This window comes from Myotis nattereri (assembly GCF_964212035.1).
Source record: "Myotis nattereri genome assembly, chromosome: Y".
In the NCBI taxonomy this organism is placed as follows: Eukaryota; Metazoa; Chordata; class Mammalia; order Chiroptera; family Vespertilionidae; genus Myotis; species Myotis nattereri.
The window spans coordinates 3,851,901-3,876,210 of record NC_138094.1 but is presented as its reverse complement, the minus strand read 5'-3'; the positions used below and the strand labels follow the sequence as shown (position 1 = coordinate 3,876,210).

The window sequence follows — 24,310 nt, the reverse complement described above, 5'->3', positions numbered from 1 at the left end:
GAGGGGAGCAGTGCAGAGTTGTTAGGCAGCTGGAGTGGGAGTGGAAATGCCATGAAATGTCTGCAGTCCTGGCTGTGCCCACGGCCAGGACAGCTCCTCCAGGCACTGGCTGAGGAATTAGGGCTGATTCTCTCAGGAAGGGAATATTCCATGGGTGAAAGATTTACAGGCTCAGGGTGGGCCGTGTGTTAGTTTGGGGCAAATCCCTCAGCATTCCTGCTGCCAAGCCCTCAGAGGAATGAGGCGGAGGCATCCCTCACCCCCAAGACCCCTTCATGGACATTTTAGCATCTACGTGATTTTTAATCCCTTCGGGGAGACTTTCTATCCTGCAGTACCATCCCACCCCACTGTTGCTGTTTGTCTGCCAGCTGGGTCGTGCATCAAGGGAAAAGGGGGTTAATGTTCACTGAAAGACTACTGATCCTACCGGGAAACCAACCTATTTACTGTACTGTTGTAAATATCATACCCTTTATATCCTGTATATTGGCTTCTTTTAAATAAATTTAAATGTCTTAGAAAAAAAGGCAAGGCAGGGAAGGACCCAGAAGCCCCAGAAGCCGCCTGATATGGTAGTAACTCTATCAGTAAGCACTCTGAAAGTCAGTGGCATAAATGCACCAATTAAAGGACAGATTATGAGGGTGAATCAAAAACAAAACCCACTTTAAATATAAATTCACATATAGATTAAAAGTAAATGAATTAAGCTGAAGCCTGTTTTGCTCAGTGGATAGAGCATTAGCCCACGGACTGAAGGGTCCCAGGTTCAATTCCAGTCAAGGGCATGTACCTCAGTTGCTGGCTTGATCCCCAGTCCCTATCAAAGCATGTGCAGGAAGCAACCAATCAATGTGTCTCTCCCTTTCCCTTCACCCTCTCTAAAATTCAATGGAAAAATATCCTTGGGTGAATATTAACAAAAACAAAGTAAATGGATTAAGTAACATTAAAGAGATTATAAAAAAAATATATTCCAAATTCTGTTAGTTGTATAATGGTTATGTTTAAATTATTAACACATAAGAAATTGGGTGAAGGGTACATATAATATGCTGTAATATTTTATAGTTTTTTTAGATGTATAAGATTATTTCAAATTAAAATATTAAAAAGTTTAAATAATAAAATATTAATTGAAGTGTATCTGCATTACATGAAAAATCTCCTAATTGCTTCTAGCATAATTTATTAAATTGCGCTAAAATTTACAAGGGTTCAATTAAAAAATATCTTAATTCTAAATGATATAATAGAAAATATATAATAGCCGAGACCGGTTTGGCTCAGTGGATAGAGCGTCAGCCTGCGGACTGAAGGGTCCCGGGTTCGATTCCAGTCAAGGGCATGTACCTGGGTTGCGGGCACATCCCCAGTGGGGAGTGTGCAGGAGGCAGCTGATCGATGTTTCTCTCTCATCAATGTTTCTAACTCTCTATCTCTCTCCCTTCCTCTCTGTAAAAAATCAATAAAATATATATTTAGAAAAAAAAAGAAAATATATAATAGTCCAGTTATAAGCACTTATCTGAAAATACAATTTAAAAAAGTGAATTTAAAGAAGGGATTAGCCAAAGAAAATATATGCACAACCCATGGACACAGACAACAGTATGGTGATGGCCAGAGAGAATTGAGGGGCAAGAGCTGGGTAGAGGGGAACAAAGGAGGGAGATAGGGACATCCTATATAATAATAATAAAAGGCTAATATGCACATTGACTGAATGGCAGAATGGCCTGTTGCTATGATGCGCTCTGGCCACCAGGGGACAGATGCTCAATGCAGGAGCTGCCCCCTGGTGGTCAGTGCACTTCCATATGGGGAGTGCCACTCAGCCAGAAGCTGGCTCATGGTGGTGCCAGCGCAGTGGTGGTGCCAGGAGCCTCTCCCACCTCCGTGGCAGCACTAAGAATGTCCAACTAATGGTTTAAACCTGATCTCTTGGGGACCTAAGCCTTTAGTCCGACATCCCCCGAGGGCTCCCTGGCTGCTAGAAGCATGTCTGACTGCAAGCTTAGGCCTGATCCCCCGGGGAGTGGGCCTAAGCCGACATGTGGACATCCCCCAAGGGGTCCTGGACTGTGAATGGGCGCAGGCTAGGCTGAGGGGACCCCCTTCCCGAGTGCAGAAATTTTTGTGCACCAGGCCTCTAGTCCTATATAATAAAAAACAAAAAGGGTAATTAACCGTACCTCTGCTACGCTTCCCATTGGCTACTCAGGGCTATATGCAAATTAACTGCCAACAAAGATGGTGGTAATTTGCATACATAGGCACAATGATGGGAGGCCATAGTGGAAGGACGGTGCTTGGAAACACAGGCGGCAGGCAAGAGCCGGGAGGCACTGCCCCTGGCCCTGGATGAGAGAACTGGGTGCCTTTGCCCACCTCCCTGCTGGTGATTGGAGAAGCCAGAGGGGGGCAGGGAAGAGGCGGGCGCCCGCCTCTTCCCTGGCCGCACCTGCCCTAGATCAGCAACCGGAGATTCCACAGCAGGAAAGGGCGGCCTCTAGCCAGCCCCCATGCCTGCCCCTGGGTCCCCTTGGCGATCCCACTGCAGGAAAGGGCGGTCTCTAGCCATCCCCCGTGTGCACCTGCCCATGGGATCACCACAGCAATCAGATAGCAGGAAAGGGCGGCCCCTAGCCAGCCCCTCTGTGAGCCTGCCCCTGGGTCACCGCAGTGATCCCAACGCACGAAAGGAGGGCCTGCAGCCAGCCCCTGTGTGCGCCTGCCTGTGGATCGCTGTGGCGATCTCAGAGCAGGAAAGGGTGGCCTGCAGCCAGTCCCAATGTGCGCCTGTCCCTGGGTCACCCCGGCAATCCCATAGCAGGAAAGGGCACTCCAACCTGGCCACAACTCAAGGGAGAGTACAACATGCAGTGGAGGCCAGGAGCCTGAGAGATCAACAGAGCGGGGTGCCTGCAGACACACACACACAAACACACACACAGTGCCTACTCTGAGCCTCCAATGTGGCTGGGAGCAGACCACCAGTGGGGACAAACACACACACGGCAACTGCTCACAGCCTATGAGGCGCAGCTGGGGGCAGGCCCCAGCAGACACATACACATACACACACACACACACACACACACACACACACACACACACACACGGGATGCCTGCTCTGAGCCTCTGCTGCCAGACTGTGCCATCAGTAGGACATCCATTGAGGGCTCCCGGACTGTGAGAGGGGCGGGCTGGGCTGAAGAAACCCCCACCCCCCAGGGCACGAATTTCGTGCAGCAGGCCTCTAGTCCTATCTAATAAAAGAGAAACATGGTAATTGGCATACGAACGCTACCCCCTTCCCATTGGCTAATCAGGGAGATATGCAAATTAACTGCCAGCCAAGATGGCGGCTGGCAGCCAGGCAGCTTGAAACTAACATGAGGCTTCCTTGCTTAAGTGATGGAGGACTCCAACGTTCCCCGCCTGCCTTGCCGGCCTCTGAGCCTGCAGTGTGAACATTGTAACAAAGATAGAAGCTAAACAAAACCCCAGAAACCTGCTTTCAGTGAGCCGGGATCTCAGAGCTGCAGTGGATACAGAGTTTCGATTATAGAACCTAAACAAACCAGATACCTACATTCAGCAGCTGAGGCCTCAAAGCTGGAGCCAAGCCTCAGAGCTAAAGCTGGCCCAGAATAAAAAAAGAAAAAACAAAAAAGGAGCGGTTGGGAGCTTCAGTCCCAGCCTGAAAACAGCCCTCAGCCCCTCACCCAGACTGGCCAGGCACCCCAGTGGGGACCCCCACCCTGAAAGGTGTGTGACGAGCTGCAAACAGCCATCAACCCCTCATCCAGGCTGGCCTGGCACCCCAATGGGGACCCCCACCCTCATCCAGGACACCCTTCAGGGCAAACCAGCCAGCCCCCACCCGTGCACAAGGCCTCTATCCTATATAGTAAAAGAGTAATATGCCTCCCAGCAACAGGATCAGCGGAGCCGCGAGGCCTCCCAGCACCGGGATCAGCGTGACAGGGGGCAGCACCCAAACCCCCTGATCGCCCTGTGGCTCTGTGTGTGACAGTGCGCAGGGCCAAAACCTCCCTATCCACCCTGCTCTGTTCGTGACAAGAGAAGGCACCCCAACCTCCTGATCAGCCCTGCTCTGTGCCTGATAGGGGGGACCTCCCCAACCCCCTGATCGCCCAGCGGCTCTGTGTGTGACAGGGTGCAGCGCCCCAACCCCCTGATCGGCCCTGCTCTTTGTGCGACAGGGTGCGGCGCCCCACCCCCGCCCCCTCGGGCCCTGTCCTGAGTGTGACAGTAGCAGCACCCCAACCCCCTGATGGGCCCTGCTCTGGGAGTGATAGAGGGTGGCGCTCCAACCCCCTGATCCGCCCTGCTCTGTGTGTCACGGGGCGGTGCCCCAACTCCCCTATCGGCCCTGCTCTGTGCGTGACAGGGGGGAGCTCCCCAACCCCCTGATGGGCCCTGCTCTGTGTGTGACAGGGTACGGAGCCCCAACCCCCCTGATGGGCCCTGCTCTGTGAGTGACAGGGGGCAGTGCCCCAACCTCCTCATTGGCCCTGCTCTGTGTGTGACAGGGGGTGGCGCCGCAACCTCCCCATTGACCCTGCCTTGAGTGTGACAGGGGGTGGTGTCCGAATCCCCCAATCGACCCTACCCTGAGCGTGACTGAGGGTGGCATCACAACCTCCCAATCTGCCCTGTTCTGTGCATGACAGGGGGCGGCGCCCTAACTCCCCAATCGGCCCTGCTCTGAGCCCGACCAGGCGCTGCACCTAGGGATTGGGCCTGCCCTCTGCCACCCAGGAGCAGGCCTAAGCCAGCAGGTTGTTATCTCCCGAGGGGTCCCAGACTGCGAGAGGGCACAGGCCGGGCTGAGGGACCCCCCTCCCCCCGAGTGCACAAATTTTTGTGCACCGAGCCTCTAGTCCTATATAATAAAAGGCTAATATGCAAACTGTCCCCAAGGACAGGAATTTGACCAACCAGGAGTTAGATGTACATTGACCCCCAGGGGGCAGCGCGGAACACAGCAAATATCGGCAATGCGGCGCTGGCAGCAGGTGGCTGTGGAGGCACTGCTGACCGCTATGGGCCCAACGAGAGAGAGAACGCGGTGGGATGGTGGGGCAGGTGAGCAGGAGGAGCCGGGCCAAGGCAGATGCAAGTGGGGGCTGCAATCATTCTGCTGGCCGCCCCAAAGATTGACCCTGAACGCTGGCCAGGCATGGGGACCATACCCATGCACAAATTTCATGCACCCAGCCTCTAGTGAATGAATAAAAAAATAAATGAATGAATGGAAAAAGAAAAGATTAGGACCATGATCTTAAATTAATGGAATGAATGTCATCACAAAAATTCTGAACACTATTCAAACAGCTGCTTCTGCACTGCAACTAGGTCTAGAGAGTCTGTGCATGAGCCTTTTAAGACCTATTTCTCATTTACTACAGTCTTTTGGATGTCCTAGATCAGAATCTCCACTGGTTTTTAAAGCCAGATGTTTTGGATATATACGACAGTTTCCATTGAAATAGCCACATGATGAAAGTCAAATGGGCAGTGATAAAAAAGACAAAAATAAAAGATAAATGGATAAAGGAGTTCAATTTAGGTAGAAAAGTAGCAGAATAAAAAGCTAACTAGTGGACTGATAATATGGCAGATCCAGCCAGCCATAAAAGGTGCATCCCACAAAGCTGTTGTGCTTGATGTGAGATACAATCCCTTTTCTCAAGGAGAAGCTCCAAATTTGTGAATTCCCTCTCAAAGTGGGTCATTGCTATTGGGTGGGGTCTATCTGTCTTTCTGATCTCCATGTGGCTCTATTGTTTTTTTGACAGGGATATACTCCCAAGGTAGTATACTCGGTTATATATCATAACTATTGTTTTACGGAAAGTGTTTTAAAACATTTTTTAAACCAAAGCATATGTATCTCTTATTATTCCCAAGAATTACTGCTCTTCATAGGGATAAAACTAAACCAAAGAGAAGCTATAATGTATCACTTCCTAAAATAAATTCAGTAATTCATACTTACCATATGCTCTTCCTTATGCCCCACAAAATTGTAAATAAGTAAATAAAACACCACTTGATTGATGAACCTGTTGTTCTAGGCCCTGGACCAGCAGTTTGGGCCATCACCTGGGAACTTTTTAGAATGCAGTATCTTAGCCATCTCCTCCAATCCACCTCATATCACTTTAATCTTTTTACACATATTGAATCAGAATATGCAATTTAACAAGATACCCAAGTGACCTGCATAAGTTTGAAAAGGACTGTCATGGGCCACTTTGCTAATTATTTCCCCCCCTAATCCTTTCATGGCTGGCTGCATCTGTCATATCACCAAGTCCACTACTTTACGTATTTTACTACTTTTCCTACCTAATTTTCACTCCTTTATTTATCTTTTTTTCTTCCTCTTTTTTTATTTCCATCTTTCATAAAAACTGCTCTTTTGATTTTAATCATCTGGCTATTCCAGTATAGCAGAGATTTTCAATCTTTTTCATCTAATGGCACACATAAACTAGTTACTAACATTCTGCAGTACACCAAATAATCTGACAAAAACGAAAAAAGGTATAAGTCTAATTCACACTTTTTAAGAGTAAAAAGTTCACAAGAGGCTCTTATGTTGGTTGTCATTTTTTCTAGTCTAGGGGACCAAAGGTCAGTGCACTGACTAAATTAGTCTGGTATTTCATGTCTAAAAAATTGTTGAGGTACACCAATGTGCCTACAGCAGCACTCTCGTTGAAAACTGGCATGCTAAACTATTTCATAGGACTCACAATCAATCAAAATGGTTTAAAGCTTTCACCTCTAATATGCAGTTATGTATAGAATTTCTGAATTTAAATACAGAACATATTCACTCCCAACAGAGAGACAAGTAAATATACAAATGAAAATGCTGACCTAGAAATGTTTGAGGCTTATTGAGTTTTAGGAGATCATTTAACATCTCAAAAGCATTACTATGTTTCAACATATCCTATCATAAAACAAGGCCATACAACCAACTTCAGTTCTAAAAAATTAGATCCTCCCCTTAATTCTGTAATAAAATATTATTTACATTTAAAGCTATATCAAAATTATACATTAAAAGTTTATCAAGCAGATGTGCATTTTGACATATTTTACATGAGCCCTGCTCCCTTATACTCACAAGATCAGCATATTTCTTACAGAGAGCTGCCAGCTTCTCCTCTGGAGTTGAGAGAGTATTTAAGGCTTGCATCAATAATAATACTTCTTTTCCTAATAATAAAATAAAAGAAGAAAAGTACCAGAAGTTAATATTAAAACAATCTGTAAATTCCAAATAAAACTTATGTTCAGACACCCAGAATATAACTTTAGGCTATATAATTAGGTATAGAGATTCACCTCCTAAATTATAGAAACTACTTTCAAATTGTGATTTAGTAGCCCCATACCCAAATTTCTTCACTTACCTTCTAATTCTGGTAGGTATTAACTAACTGACACTTAAACAGTAGTAACACTTATTGAAAGTTTAAAAACACTAGTCACTGATTAAAAACACTTATTGAAAGTTTAAAAACACAAATCACTGATTCCAAGTTAAGATATTTTCCTAAAGGATGTGAATGTTTTTAAGAACTTCCTCCTATCAGGAACAAATATACAAGAAGGTTCAAAAAGCAAGTACACACTCTGCCTGTATCTAAAATGCACATAATCCATTATTACACAACATTTTTCCTGAGTTGTGTTTTCTGATTATTTACTTACTAAGCATATCTTGGTATTAACCAAGTATAGTGCCAAAAAAAAAAAAAGGAAGATAAATTAGCTCATCCCTTGAGGAAAGAGTTTTAAAATAGTACTTTAAAAACTTTGGTGGGGGAAAAAAAGGGGGGCTGAAATACTGTGAGAAACTAAACAATAAAATTTTTATTTCTTGATCTGGGGGTAGGACCTATTTATTTGCTAAAATATTCACTCTTGTATGTAAAATATTTTTCTTTTTATTAATCTGAAGATAACTTTGATAGGTGGTATACTTTATAGACTTCTATGGATATGGAAGGGAAGAACAGAGTGACTTCAAAATGAGTAATTTCCTATTCATATAAAATTTTAGCACTAAAACCTTTTCTTATTAAATTCAAGTCCAAATAAAAAGAGGAATATAATTACTAAATGTGTAACAAATAGAAGTAAAAAGTAAACTGAACTTTTCTGAAGGCTTTAAACTCTATTTAAAACAAAAAATTTAATGTGAAACTGTATTTTACAAACAGTATTAGGGCTCTTATTTTTGAAGATATTGGTCTTGTTTGCAAGAGGTTATAAATACTTCTTATATGCTTAAGGATAGATTAAAGAAAGAAAATCCTGGATATAATCATGCACAGAAGTCAGTAAAATTGACAAGATAACTATTACATATAATTGGAATACAATACTGAGGGGCAAACAGTATGGCAAAATAAAGATTTCAGATTTTTTCCATGACATTTAACATACCACATTCTAATTACTGTCAAACTAATACAGCAGTAGGAAGGAAAACATACCTTAAAATCCACTCTTATTAGTCCACTTTTTAAACAACAGATAACATATCATTTTTAAATTTTAGTGAATATCCTTTAAATAAATGAAACATATATAATTTTAACAGTAATTACTGGTTGGATTACTTTAAAAGATCAAATAACAAGGCAAATCTAATACTAATTCTGCAAAACTGGTCACCGATATTTTCAGAAAAAATAATTTTTGATAATTCAGAGAAAAATAACCATGGTTCCTATAACTAAGATTCCTACTCTGCTTTGTTCACCTCCTGCATGGAATTGTAGCAGACAGGCACACTGACCTGACCAAAGAAAACAGATGTAGTAGCTAAGTAACATCAACCTCAAACCTTGCCATATTCCATAATTATATATGTGCTGTAGAAAACATAAGTAAATGAGCTGTGTATAAAAATGTTCAACCATTAAGCAGAGAGTATTACCTAAAGTTCTTTCTTTGTTCCTGTTGCACTCTGAACCTTGCTGACTATCAGAAGGCTCTATTCCAGATTTAGGCCCAGGAGGCTTCTCTCTTGACTCTTGCATGCAGTATGCTCGGCTCACCAAATTCCTGTTTTTTGTTATAAAGTCACTGCCTTCATCCTCTTCCAGTGAATGTTTGTTACCCGTGCCACCACCATTTGAGTCATGATGTTGAAGAATATCATTTGACTGAGAGTTACACAACGTATCTGCTTTTACACCTGGTCTGCAAATTCTAGATTCTTCCATTGTGCCAATCACAACCTAGAGAGAATAAGGAAAACAAATGGGACAAGCAGTTAAATCAAATCTAATCAAGGGAGGAAAGCTATGCCATACAGAAAAGTAGAGTTTCTTATTTATTTTGTTTGTTCATTTTTACATGTAGTTTATACTTTGTTCATGTTTATATGCACATGGTATGATTAATAGTATATGTCATCATTTGACAGGGTTTCTTCACCCTTTCAAAGTTTTTTTATAAAGTAACTAGAGACCCGGTGCACAAAAATTTGTGCACTTGGGGGGAAAAGAGGGTCCCTCAGCCCGGCCTGTGCCCTCTCGCAGTCTGGGACCCCTCAGGAGATAACAACCTGCTGGCTTAGGCCTGCTCCCGGTGGCAGAGGGCAGGGCCAATCCCTAGGTGCAGCCCCTGGTTGGGCTCAGACCAGGGCCGATTGGGGAGTTAGGGCGCCGCCCCCTGTCATGCACAGAGCAGGGCGATCCGGAGGATGTGATGCCACCCTCAGTCATGCTCAGGGTAGGGCCGATTGGGGGGTTGGGGCACCGTCCCCTGTCACACTCAAGGCAGGATCTATGGGGAGGTTGTGGAGCCACCCCCTGTCACGCACAGAGCAGGGCCAATCAGGGGGTTGGGGCACTGCCCCCTGTCACTCACAGAGCAGGGCCCATCAGGGGGTTGGGGTTCTGTACCCTGTAACACACAGAGCAGGGCCAATCAGGGGGTTGGGGCACTGCCCCCTATCACGCACAGAGCAGGGCCCATCAGGGGATTGGGGCGCCGCCCTCTATCACCCACAGAGCAGGGCTGATCAGGGGGTTGGGGCACCGCCACTCTCACACTCAGGGCAGGGCCGATGGGGAGGTTATGGCTCTACTCCGTCACACACAGAGAGGGCCCATGAAGGGGGTGGGGGGGTTGGGGCGCTGCACCCTGTCACACCCAGAGCAGGGCCGATAAGGGGGTTGGGGCGCTGCACCCTGTCACGCTGATCCCGGTGCTAGGAGGCCTCACAGCTCCGCTGATCCCTGTGCTGGGAGGCATATTACCCTTTTACTATAGAGGGTAGAGGCCTGGTGCGCGGGTGGGGGCCAGTTGGTTTGCCCTGAAGGGTGTCCTGGATCAGGGTGGGGGTCCCCACTGGGGTGCCTGGCCAGTCTGGGTGAGGGGCTGAGGGCTGTTTTCAGGCTGGGGGTGACTGAAGCTCCCAACCGCTCCTTTTTTTCTTCTTTTTTTATTCTGGGCCAGCTTTAGCTTTGGGGCTTGGCTCCAGCTCTTAGGCCTCCGCTGCTGAAAGTAGGTTTCTGGCTTTTGCTTACAATGTTGCGATCCTGCTGGCTGAAGCCCAGTGACTAAAGCAGGTTTCTGGGGTTTTGTTTAGCTTCTATCTTTGTTACATACTTGCTTAGAGTTGCAGCTTAGAGGCCTGCAGTGGCAGGTGGGGAACGTTGGAGTCCTCCATCACTGAAGCAAGCAAGCCTCATGTTAGTTTCAAGCTGCCTGGCTGCCAGCCGCCATCTTGGCTGGCAGTTAATTTGCATATCTCCCTGATTAGCCAATGGGAAGGGTAGCGGTCGTATACCAATTACCATGTTTCTCTTTTATTAGATAGCACTAGAGGCCTGGTGCACGAAATTCGTGCACGGGTAGAGTCCCCAGGCCTGGCCAGCGATCAGGGCCAATCTGTGAGGCTACCGGCCCGGCAGTCAGGAGACCCCTGCTGGCACCTGCCTTGGTGGAGACGAGCGGAGTGATTAGGGGGTGGCACTGGCCCACTTGCTGGCTGGCCCTGCCTCCTGCTGCCATTGCTGATCAAGTCCCTCTGCGAGGTGATCGGCACAGTGATTGGGAGGTCCCCACTGAACCACCTTGGCTGGCCTAGGGCCTGCAGGCTGGGGACAGCTCCTGCATTGAGTGTCTGCCCCCGGGTGATCAGTGTGCATTACGACAACCAGTGATTCCACCAGTTATTTGGCAATTGGTCGATTTGCATATTAGGCTTTTATTAGATAGGACTAGAGGCCCGGTGCACAAAAATTTGGGCACTCGGGAGGGAAGGGGAGTCCCTCAGCCCTGCCTGTACCCTCTCGCAGTCTGGGATCCCTCAGGAGATAACGACCTGCTGGCTTAGGCCTGCTCCCGGGTGGCAGAGGGCAGGCCTAATCCCTAGGTGCAGCCCGGGCTCAGAGCAGGGCTGATTGGGGAGTTGGGGCGCCGCCGCCTGTCATGCACAGAGCAGGGTGGATCGGGAGGTTGTGATGCCACCCTCAGTCACGCTCAGGGTAGGGCCAATTAGGGGGTTGGGGCACCGCCCCCTGTCACACTCAAGGCAGGGTCTATGGGGAGGTTGTGGAGCCACGCCCTGTCACGCACAGAGCAGGGCCAATCAGGGGGTTGGGGAGCTCCCCCCTGTCACGCACAGAGCAGGGCCAATCATGGGGTTGAGGAGCTCCCCCTGTCACTCAATGAGTAGGGCCGATAGAGGTGTTGGGGCACTGCCCCCTGTCACGCACAGAGCAGGGCCCATGAGGAGGTTGGGGCGCCATACCCTGTCACACTAAGGGCAGGACCGATGGGGAGGTTATGGCTCTACCCATCACACACAGGGCAGGGCCGGTGGGAGGGGAGGGTTGGGGCGCCGCACCCTGTCACACAGAGAACCGCAGGGCGATCAGAAGGTTGGGGAGCTCCCCCCTATCAGGCACAGAGCAGGGCTGATCAGGGGGTTGGGGTGCCTTCCCCTGTCACGAACAGAGCAGGGCAGATAGGGAGGTTGTGGCCCCGCCCTGTCACACACAAAGCCACAGGGCGATCAGGGGGTTTGGGCGCTGCCCCCTGTCACGCTGATCCCAGTGCCGGGATGCCTCGCGGCTCTGCTGATCCTGGTGCTGGGAGGTATATTACCCTTTTACTATATAGGATAGAGGCCTGGTGCACGGGTGGGGGTCGGCTGGTCTGCCCTAAAGGGTGTCCTGGATCAGGGTGGAGGTCCGCACTGGGGTGCCTGGCCAGCCTGGGTGAGGGTCTTCGGGCTGTTTTCAGGCTGGCAGGTGACTGAAGCTCCCAACTGCTCCTTTTTTTCTTTCTTTTCTTTTTTTATTCTGAGCCAGCTTTAGCTCTGAGGCTTGGCTCCAGCTCTTAGGCCTCAGCTGCTGAAAGCAGGTATCTGGTTTGTTTGGGTTCCATAATTGAAACACTGTTTCAACTCCAGCCCTGAGATCCCAGCTGGCTGAAAGCAGGTTTCTGGAGTTTGTTTAGCTTCTATATTTGTAACAATGTTTCAAACTGCAAGCTCAGAGGCCGGCAGTGGCAGGCGGGGAACGTTAGCTTCCTCCGTCACTGAAGCAAGCAAGCCTCATGTTTGCTTCAAGCTTCCTGGCTGCTGGCCGCCATCTTGGCTGGCAGTTAATTTGCACATCACCCTGATTAGCCAATGGGAAGGTTAGTGGGGGTATGGCTAATTACCATGTTTTTCTTTTATTAGATAGGATAATGTTTCTCTGAATCAAAATAAGGAAAGAAAGGGGAGGGACTACCATAATCATAGATTAGAAACTCCAAGGTTTTGTGCTTTCAACAATGAAGTGCTGGCCGGATCTATTACAATCAACTTCTGAAGAACTCTGGAATCTTGAAAACTTACAGCACAAAGTAAAAACTTAGCCCAACAGAAGGCATAGTGACTAAAAAAGCAGCTGCTTTCAGGAGAGTCCTGTGCAATTCCTGCCCACCATTCCTCACACCCCAATGTCAACAACAGCGTAATGACAGCAGCCCACACTTATTTATTAGTGTAGGCTTATAGTGCCAGAGGAAACATTACTTTGAATACCTTATGGCCCCACCAAACCTTTCTGAGTACTCCCTAAGAAACCTATACATGAATATGCCTTTGTTTCACCCTTGGGAGAGGTGTCTGGGAAGCTTTTAGATAAACATATTTAAGTACTAACTTCAACAATAATCAGAAAAACTTTTAAATATTACCACAAAACTAATCCTTGATCTCAGTCTGTTTTTCACTCTTACCTTCAAGCTGTAAAGTGAAGACTAAGGCATAGAAGTAAATAGCTGGCTAAGCATTCTAAACTGCTAAAAAGCAAAAGAGAAAACATGTCTTACCTTATACTTTTGGACCAACTCTCCCTCTCTTCATGTCCACTAATTTCTCCCTTTGTACCCTGTATAAGTTCTGATGTTAGTCCCTCAAGTAGAAAGATGGCTAGGGTTGAAGTCAAGGGTCTGCCCATGCCCAAGAATAGACCTGCTGTTCTGTTGCAAAGACAGAACTCATTAATTCTCATTACTCTGGCCTATATTTTTTCTGATAAACCTTACTACAGCCTAGCTGTGTGATCTGCAATTTAGAAATGTAAATGTTAATTACACAGACTGGCAGATTAAAGGCCTCTCTCTTTAGAACCATAAGAAATAAATCACAGCTCCTAAATGAATTATCTGAGTCATTCACATAGATACCCACACCAAGTGTAACCATGTCACAGGACAAGCCAATACTACCTAGATTGCTATAATTGCTTGTTGGATTTCATCACTGTGTTCATCATGGCAAAATGTCCACCATCAGAGACTGGGAACAAAGTAAGGAATTCTTCATTTTTGACCTAGTTGTCTCCAGATTGGGAAGGGAACAGCACAAAGGTTACTGACTTCACCTTATCCAGAAAGTTTGAGCACATCAAACCTTTGAAATCTTCTCTAGGTTATTGGTCACGGATACCTCATTGATGACCACCACCTCAGGTTATGGGGGTTGCTGCTCTACTCCTAGGTAATCTGTAGTCTAATAATGGTACACTCTGGCATTTTATACCCCAATAATAAACACAAAGACACTAAAAAAAAAAAAATCCTATTTATCACTGAAACAAAACAATTAAGATACTTTGGAATAATCTTACCCAAAGAGGTAAAAGATCTGTGCTCTGAAAACTACAGGAAATTGAAAATAAAAGAGATAAAAGAAGACATAGACAAGTGGAAGAATATACTGTGTTCATGGATTTGTAGAATCAACATTATTAAAATGGCCAAACTACCCAAAGCTCTCTAGATTCAATGCAATCCCTATTAAAATACCAACAGTATATTTCACTGACCTAGAACAAACACTACAAAATTTATATGGAATCAAAAATGATCCCAAATAGCTGTAACAACCTTGAGAAAAAAGAACAAAGTAGGAAGAATCACAATACCAGATATCAAGTTATACTACAAAGCCACTGTTTTCTAAAAAGCCTGGTACTGGCACAAGAACCGGCATATCAATCAATGGAACAGAACAGAGAACCCAGAAATTGACCCAAGACATTATGCTCAACTAATATTTGACAAAGGAGGCAAAAGCATACAGTGGAGTCAAGACAGTCTCTAAATGGTGTTGGGAAAATTGGAGGGATACATGCAAAACAATGAAACTAGACTACTGACACAATACACAAAAATAAACTCAAAATGGATAAAAGATCTAAATGTAAGTCATGAAACCATAAAAATTCTAGAAGAAACCACAGGCAGCAAAATCTCAGATATCTCTCATAGCAATGTTTACAGATACATTTCCTAGGGCCACAGAAACTAAGAAGAAAATAAACAAATGGGACTACATCAAAATAAAAAGCTCCTGCACAGCAAAAGAAACCATCAACAGAATGGAAAGGGAGCCCACTGTATGGGAGAACATAGTTAGCAATGATACACCTGATAAATGGTTAAAATACTAAATATATAAGGAATTCATAAAACTTAACAATAGGAAGACAAACAATCCAATTTAAAAAATGGACAAAAGACTTAAATAGACACTTCTCCAAAGTGGACATACAGATGGCCAAGAGACAAATGAAAAAATGCTCAAGGTCTCTAATCATCAGAGAGATGCAAATTAAAACAACAATGAGGTACCATCTCATACCTGTCAGACTGGCTATCATCAACAAATCAACAATGACAAGTGCTGGAGAGGATGTGGAGAAAAGGGAACCCTCGTGCACTGCTGGTGGGAATACAGACTGGTGCAGCCACTGTGGAAAAAAGGATGGAGTTTCTTCAAAAAATTAAAAATGGAACTCCCATTTAACCCACTTCAGTAATCCCACTTTTAGGAGTATTTCCTAAGAAATCAAAAACACTCATCAGAAAGGATATATTCACCCCTATGTTTATAGCTGCACAATTTACAATAGCTAAGATTTGGGAATAGCCCATCAGCAGATGAGTGGATTAAAAAAAATTGTGGTACCCAGACACACTCTTGAAGCATAAAATGGGGCCTAAAAGATTCAAACTTGGGTTGTGTCTTATGACAATGACATAGTCCTTGATCAGAAGAGTAATGACCATTTGTTAAGTACATTGCCCACAGAGACTCCCTGTGGTGGCCCACACAGGTTAAAAGGAGGACATAATGGATCTCTGCAAGGGCAATATTACCTTTCTAGACAAAAGGACTGCTGTGAGTAGGGGATGACTGAACAAAATGTGAAGTTATAGTTACTGAAAATAGATACTTGTGGGAGCTAAAAAAAAAAAAAAAAAAAATCCAGGCACTGGGGAAGTAATATTTAGATTCAAAAAGTATAAGAAAAGAAGAAACATTAGTCATCCTGTGTCTTCCAAAACTTCCCCTAAAGCATTCCTCATAAAAATATATGTCTTAATTTGGCTCTCCAAAACTGTTGCTAGCCCCCTGGATTTAACAAATTAATGACACTGTCTTCTAGCCAGATTGCCCCTCAACTGGAAAAAGCCCTGGATGCTCCAACTTCTACACCTTCCAAATAAAATGCTTAGCAACATCACTGAATGGGTCCCCCACCCTCATTACCCTAGTTATTGCCAAACCATTCCAGAAATAAATAAATGCTATCTAACTTGTGTCATGAGCAGACAGGACATATTGGATTGAGTGGCCCAACATAGAAGTCAATTAGTCAACTAGAACCCCTAATGCTTACAAGTTGGCCAGGGAGCCATGCCATAAGGCATTTTAGGCATGTACCTATTGAGAACATGGATGTAACTTCAGTTGAGGAACTCCAACAATCATAAACAACACTTTCTTTCCAGAGGTAGCAGATGTGCCTTTCTTATATGGAAGTCAAGCATTAACTTGCATGCCTCCAGAAAACACTCTGTCTTCTATCCTAAGGGATCATCATAAAGGATTATCAAGTGTTTAAGAATACACAACCAGTATTCCTGCAGCCCTGAAATAATGTGAATTGCTCTATAAAATAAGATTACCATTGATTCTCTGAGGAAAATGGCCAGAGAGACAAATGACTCCCCAAAATGGCAGCCATTCACCAACAAAAAGTAGAATAGGATATATCTGCAACTTTAGCTAAAATGGATAATATTCAGATCAGTCTCAACTCTATGGCTAGTGTTAGAAGTGATGATAAAATTCCCCACTTTCTTGAATACATCTTGCTGTACCTGGATCAACTGGAAATATCAATATAGAGTCTTACGGGAGAAAGACATCTTGCTTTCTGAGGTAGACTCTGTTTACGAGATTTGTTAAGCTGGCTTGGTCTGGAACTCTGAAGACAGAGTTGAAATCAATAGTGCAGCTTGGATTCTTCCTGAAGCTGGAAGTCTGTTGATGGTATCCTATGAGCAAATCTGGTTCCAATGTATGTTGGTCAGATTAAACACTGTGGCCTTGAATTGTATACTCCAGGGAAAATTCACCAGGACTCATGACAGTGTTTCTGCTTCTCCTCTGAGCACAGTCACAGACTGTCTTTGTTTCTGAATATCTTTTCAAAGATGCCCATTGAGTAAACAGCTTTGGAAGAAAACAGGTATGTTCTCTACCTTTAAAGCAATGGGCAGGTTTGCTTACTGCCAATGTTTCTGATTGCCTCTATAATTAATTACCACAAGCTTAATGACTTATCTTATCTTACATTCCTTTTGGAGGCTCTATGGGAAAATCTATTCCCTTGCATTTTCCAGCTTCTAGAGGTTACCTGCACTCCTTGACCCCTTTCTTCATCTTCATACCCAGAAATGGTGAATCAAGTTTTACACATAATGCCATCTTTTTTGGATCTCATACTTCTCTTCCTCTTTCATTTTTAAAAATCATTGTAATTTCCTTGGTTCACCCGAATAATTCAGGATAACACATCAAAATCCTAGTCAATGCAATCATGTCTTTGCAAGTCCCTTATTTGATCATTCACAAGTCCCTGCTTAAGACATGAATATCTTTGAACAGTCACTATTCAGCCTATCACACCACCCATTATAAAAGTTCTCTAGGCTTAGGATTATTCTTCACTAATGCAAACATTATCTGGTTCTCTTTGCATGATACCTTAGATACAGAGGCTCGGGAAACAAGTATAATGCAGACACTGGTAAACAAAACAAACCACGATCTTGTCTCCAAACTTTTCCCAGTATCCATAAACTATGGAAAAATTAGTTGTCTACAACGTAAATTAAACTGTCTGAACCTTCATAATTTCTTCTTTCTATGATTATTCAGATTTGGATATCTGCCAGTCCTGTTTCTAGAAAATAAATAAGTCCATCAGGATAAATAACTGATAATATATGTTACAATAACATTCCAACTTTCAAATGAAACTATAATTTTAGAACATTTCAGTCAGCCACAATGACTTTGGCAGCTTCTCAGTACTTGAAGACTTTTCTGATGTGACTGGTACTGATATTAAGGAATCTAATTTTTTAATATTGTATAACAATATCTGGAAGACCGACACAAATCACTGAATCAGTCTTTCCCACATGACAATGCATTATAAAATGGCTGAAAGGTATAATATCCACTTAAAGCAAAAATCCCAGACCACTGGATTTTAACATAACACATTAAAACAAGTTCACTGACAGGGATTAATTTTAAGTGGAATCTATAATAATAAAAGTGTAATATGCTAATTAGACCAGACATCCTTCTGGAAGACCTACTGGACAAAGCCAGGGCTGCAAGGGAAGCCTGGGTCTCGAGTGCCAGAGGGAAACTGGTCCCGGCAGCTGGGGAAAGGCCTACTCTCGAATAAATTTTGTGCATCGGGTCTCTAGTTAAGTAATATTTGTATAACTTGTTATGCCAAAATTTCAGAACTGCTGCCCTAGGTGCAATAAGAATATAGATAGGGAGACAGTAGAAATAGAGACATGGTTTAGTAATGCCTAGTTTTGCTCAGTGGTTATAGCATCAGCCTACAGACCAAAGATTCCATTCCTGGTCAAGGGCACATGCCTTGGTTGCAGATTGGCCGAACCCGGTAGGAGCTCTTGTGACAGGCAGTCAATCAATGTGTCTTTCACCTCCTTTCTCTCTCTCTCTTTCTCTCTCTGCTCGCTCTCTCTCTCTCTCTCTCTCTCTCTCTCTCTTCCCCACCCCTCTCTACAAATCAATGGAAAAAATATCCAACTTTAGAGAAAATACCCTGGGGTTGGGTAAGACAACTGTAAGTGGCACAACCACTTCCTTCTTGGTCAACTATAACTAATAAAGAGGACTCCTTCTGTTAAGTTATTGGTGTATCAAATTAGTATAATCCAAACAGATGGTGAGAAAGAATTGATAAAAGCAGAGAACTGTGGGTTTTTAATGTTTTGGCTCACTCTTATTAAAACATTCCCAATAGCATTTGGCATACCCTCATTTAATTTTCACAAATCCTATCTAATAAAAGAGAAACATGGTAATTAGTTGTAACTCCGCTACCCTTCCCATTGGCTATTCAAGGCAATATGCAAATTAACTGCCAGCCAAGATGGCGGCCGGCAGCCAGGCAGCTTGAAGCGAACATGAGGCTTGCTTGCTTCAGTGACGGAGGAAGCTAACGTTCCCCGCCTGCCACTGCCGGCCTCTGAGCTTGCAGTTTGAATCATTGTTACAAATATAGAAGCTAAACAAACTCCAGAAACCTGCTTTCAGCCAGCCGGGATCTCAGGGCTGGAGTTGAAACAGTGTTTCAATTATAGAACCCAAACAAACCAGATACCTGCTTTCAGCAGCTGAGGACTAAGAGCTGGAGCCAAGCCTCAGAGCTAAAGCTGGCCCAGAATAAAAAAAAGAAAAAAGAAAAAAAGGAGCGGTTGGGAGCTTCAGTCACCCCCAGCCTGAAAACAGGCCTAAGCCCCTCATCCAGGCTGGCCAGGCATCCCAGTGCAGACCCCCACCCTGATCCAGGACACCCTTTAGGGCAGACCAGCCGGTCCCCACCCGTGCACCAGGCCTCTATCCTATATAGTAAAAGGGTAATATGCCTCCCAGCACCGGGATGAGTGGAGCCGCAAAGCCTCCCGGCACCGGGATCAGCGTGACAGGGGGCAGCGCCCAAACCCCCTGATCACCCTGCGGCTCTGTGTGTGATGGGGCGGGGCCACAACCTCCCTATCTGCCCTGCTCTGTTCGTGACAGGGGAAGGCACCCCAACCCCCTGATCAGCCCTGCTCTGTGCCTGATAGCGGGGAGCTCCCCAACCCCCTGATCACCCTGGGGCTCTGTGTGTGACAGGGTATGGCGCCCCAACCCCTTCCCCCCCCCACGCGCCCTGCTCTGTGTGTGACAGGATAGAGCCATAACCTCCCCAACGGCCCTGCCCTGAGTGTGACAGGGTGCGGTGCCCCAAACCCCTGATCCGCCCTGCTCTGTGTGTGACAGGGGGCGGTGCCCCAACTCCCCTATCGGCCCTACCCTGTGAGTGACAGGGGGGGAGCTCCTCAACCCCCTGATCAGCCCTGCTCTGTGCATAACAGGGGAGAGCTCCTCAACCCCCTGATCAGCCCTGCTCTGTGCGTGACAGGGGGGAGCTCCCCAACCCTCTGATCGGCCCTGCTCTGTGCGTGACAGGGTACGGAGCCCCAACCCCCCTGATGGGCCCTGCTCTGTGAGTGACAGGGGGCAGCGCCCCAACCCCGATTGGCCCTGCTCTGTGCGTGACGGGGTGACGCCGCAACCTCCCCATCGACCCTGCCTTGAGTGTGAGAGGGGGCGGTGCCCCAACCCCCCAATCGGCCCTACCCTGAGCATGACTGAGGGTGGCATCACAACCTCCCGACTCGCCCTGCTCTGTGCCTGACGTGGGGCGCTGCCCCAACTCCCCATTCGGCCCTGGTCTGAGCCCAACCAGGGGCTGCACCTAGGGATTGGGCCTGCCCTCTGCCACCCATGAGCAGGCCTAAGCCAGCAGGTCGTTATCTCCCGAGGGGTCCCAGACTGCGAGAGGGCACAGGCCAGGCTGAGGGATGCCTCCTTCCACCCGAGTGCACAAATTTTTGTGTACCGGGCCTCTAGTATGTTATAAGCACCTATATAAACATTCTCAGCAATGAGCTAATTTTAACCAGTCTGTCCAAGGACCTGAACCAAAGATATGAAAATGAAGTATTACCACTATTTAATTTTCCAAAGAGTATGATCTTTCCAGATCAATAACAGAATTCTCATGAACAGTAAGATGGAGGTAAAATAACATTTTAGAAGTGTCTGCAAATACTACCTCTCTACAGTCAAAGGAACTAGAGTAACTGATTCAGTAAATTATAATACAAACAAACACATTGCGAGGTACATAAGAGGGATAACCAATGCTAAACTTAGGAGGGAGAAAAACCCATTTTTTTCCACCAGTGAAAAAGCCAGGAATGAGCAAGATAGTTTGAAAAACATCTAATTATGAAGCAGTCTTGTTTAGTTTCATTATTTCCACAGTAGATATAGATACTACTAGATTCTATACTTGCAAGTTCCAAAGTGGTAGCATATTTGCCATATCCGATGTTGCTCAATGGTTAGAGTGTAAGCCCACACACCAGAGTTTTAGGGTTCAATTACTGATCAAGTGCATCTTACCTACCTGGGTTACAGGTTCAATCCCCTGCCCTAATTGGGGTGCATGTGGGAGGCAACCAATCTATGTGTCTCTCTCACATGGATGTTTTTCTCCCTCCCTTTATCTTTCTTTCTCTTGTTCCTTCTCTCCTTCCCTTCCACTCTCTCCAAAAATCAATGAAAAAAATATTCTTTGGTGAGAATTAACAATAATAATTATTTAAAAAAATGAAGTGGTAGCACAATTAGATCACATATGATGTTTGCCTTTTAAAAAAACACAAGTGATTGTATTTCAAAATAACACCTGTGGCTAATCAATCTATCTATCTATCTATCTGTCTGTCTATCTATCTATATATGCCTAAGCAATCTTTCGACCATTTGACCCATAGCTATGATGTGCACTGACCACCAGGGGGCAGACGCTCAATGCACGGGCATGGAAACATGGAACAGACTGATGAATCTCAGAGGGAAGGGGGGTAGTGGGAGGGCAGAAAGAGATTAACTAAAGATCTTATATACATACTAGAGGCCCAGTGCACAAAAATTTGTGCATTCAGGGGTGGGGGTCCCTCAGCCCGGCCTGTGCCTTCTCACCATCTGGGACCCCTCGGGGGATGTCCACCTGCTGGCGAGGAGCAGGCCTAAGTTGCAGTAGGACATCCTTAGCGCTCCTGAGGAGGCGGGAGAGGCTCCCATCACCAATGCTGTACTGGCAGCCGGCAGCCTGGCTTGTAGCTGAGCAGAGCTCCCCCTGTGGGAGCACACTGACCACCAGGAGGCAGCTCCTGCATTAAGCATCTGCCCCCTGGTGGTCAGTGTGTATCATAGTGACCAGTCATTCCCAGTTGTTCTTCTGTTAGGGTCAATTTGCATATTATCTTTTTATTATATAGGATAGAGGCCTTGTGCATGGGTGGTGGCTGGCTGGTTTGCCCTAAAGAGTGTCCTGGATCAGGGTGGGGGTCCTGCTGGGGTGCCTGGCCAGCCTGGGTGAGGGGGTGAGGGCTGTTTTCAGGCTGGCCACACCCCCTTCAGGGTGGGGTCCCCACTGGGATGCTTGGCCAGCCTGGGTGAGGGGCTGATGGCTGTTTGCAGGCTGGCCACAGCCCCTTCAGGGTGGGTGTCCCCACTGGGTGCCTGGCCAGCCTAGGTGAGGGGCTGAGGGCTGTTTGCAGGCTGGTCTAGCCCCCCAGTGGGGACCCTCACCCCATGGGGGTTTGGCCAGCCTAGGTGAGGGGCTGAGGGTCGTTTGCAGGCTGGCCACATCCCCTTCAGGGTGGGGGTCCCTATGGGGGTGCCTGGCCAGCCTGGGTGAGGGGCTTATGGCTGTTTTCAGGCTGGCCATGGCCACGGGCTGGAAGTAGGTATCTGGGATTTATTTAACTTCCAATATTGAAACCTTGTAGCCTTGAGTGGAGCTCAGGGCCAGCAGGGCAGGCAGGAAGCTTGGCTTCCTCCCTTGCCAAGGGCAACGCTCCAGCTCCATGGTCACCGCCATATTCTCGTGATTGGCTGGTGGGCGTGGCTGGTGGGTGTAGCAGACGTATGGTCAATTTGTCTGTTTATCTTTTATTAGATTAGACTAGGGGCCCAGTGCATAACCTCATGCACCTTGAAAGGAACTGTGGGCTGCAAGGCTGCATTGAGCACAGGGGTGGGTCTCGGACCAACCTCCACGCCCTCGCCCGTCAGCACCCGCTGCAGTTCCCAGTCCCCTGTCTGCTGGTGGCCCCACTCCCGGCACCACCATTCCCACAGGCTGTTGGCACCGGCCCCGCACGCACCCACTGACGGCGTGGAGTGATTGGGGCCAGTGCCAGCAGCGAGAGGTGCTGGCACTGTCAGCGGGTGTGAGTGGCGGCTACTGTCCCAATGTCGCTCAGGACCAGGACCAGGGGGATGTGGAGAAGCTGTCAGGGGCGATCGGGGCCGGCGGACGCCACTCGCACCCACTGACGGCACCAAACGATTGGGACCGGCCCTGGGCACTGGCAGCAGGTACAAGTGGAGGCTCTGGTGATGGCAGCAGGTGCAAGCGGCCGCTGTTGCCTTGATCACCCTTCAGGAGCAGGGGGAAGTGAAGAAGTCCTGAGGGGCGATCAGGGCCAGTATCTGCCACTCGCACCCACTGGTGGTGCTGAGCAATGAAAGCTGGCAACAGGTGTTGGCAGTGGGTGCAAGTGGGGCTGGCAACAGCAGGTGCAAGCGACAGGCAGGACTGTGGCATCTGGGAGCAAAGAATTTTGAGTAACCACCAGAAGCTCCCCAATGACAGCAACCAGTGCCCCGGCTTGATCTGGTGCCTCCACTCACCTGCTTCAGCATCCCATCGTGGCCGACACCCGCCATGTTCTGCGCACACCCGCTAGTGGTCGGCGCACATCATAATGGCTGGTTGTTTGGTTGTTCGGCCGTTTAGTCTATTTGCATATTAGGGGTATACTCTGAGTGTCCAGATTATTATGACCACCTGACGTTTGTAGGCAAATTAGCTATAATTTCAAGCTGAAGTTGCTAGAGGGCCAGACCGTTATAAATAGGGAAGCAGGTTGTTGATCACGACAGTGTAAGTGATTTTTTTCTGAAGATATGGGTAACCAATGTGATTTAACAGCCTTTGAATGTGGGATATATATTATTATGAGTGGCCAGATTATTATGGCTCAAAGTGAAGATATTAAAACTCAAAGATTATCCTTCAAAATGAAGAGATTAAAACATTCTTGAGAGCCCTGGCCAGTGTGTTCACTGGTTTGAGCATCAGCTCAAGCACTGGAGGGTCTCGGGTTGGATTCCTGGCTCCTGTTGGGGCATGTTCAGGAAGCAATCAATTGATGTGTCTCTCTCACATTTATGTTTCTCTCTCTTCCTTCTACTCTCTAAATATCAATGGAATAAATATCCTCTGGTGAGCATTAACAAAAAAAACAGAACAAAAAAATTCTCAGATAAATAAAAGCTCCTAGTAGATCCACAATAAAAAAAAATCCAAGAAGAATCCTTTAGACAGAAATAAATGGACAGTCCAAATTAACTCAAAACTATAAACAAATAAATAAACAATAATAAAAAGATAACTGTCCAGATAAATATAAAAACCAGTTATACTGTATTGTCATCTAGCTCCTTTTTTCTCTACATGACTTAAACTTTAAAAAATAATTA

The 24,310-nt window shown here is 46.2% G+C and overlaps 1 protein-coding gene across 4 annotated transcripts in view; it reads right to left on the bottom strand.

Annotated features, from left to right (window-relative positions):
• Window positions 1–24,310, bottom strand: part of LOC308512479 (gamma-taxilin-like) — a 131,922-nt gene that overhangs the window by 101,653 nt on the left and 5,959 nt on the right. For all 4 annotated transcript variants that reach the window (XM_081082211.1, XM_081082209.1, XM_081082210.1 and 1 more), the window contains 2 exons: window positions 9,002–9,305; window positions 7,178–7,269 (listed from right to left, as the gene is read on the bottom strand). In XM_081082211.1, the coding sequence (XP_080938337.1) occupies window positions 7,178–7,269; window positions 9,002–9,290 (381 nt within the window). In that variant the 5' untranslated portion in view covers window positions 9,291–9,305. The remainder of the gene's footprint in view (window positions 1–7,177; window positions 7,270–9,001; window positions 9,306–24,310) is intronic.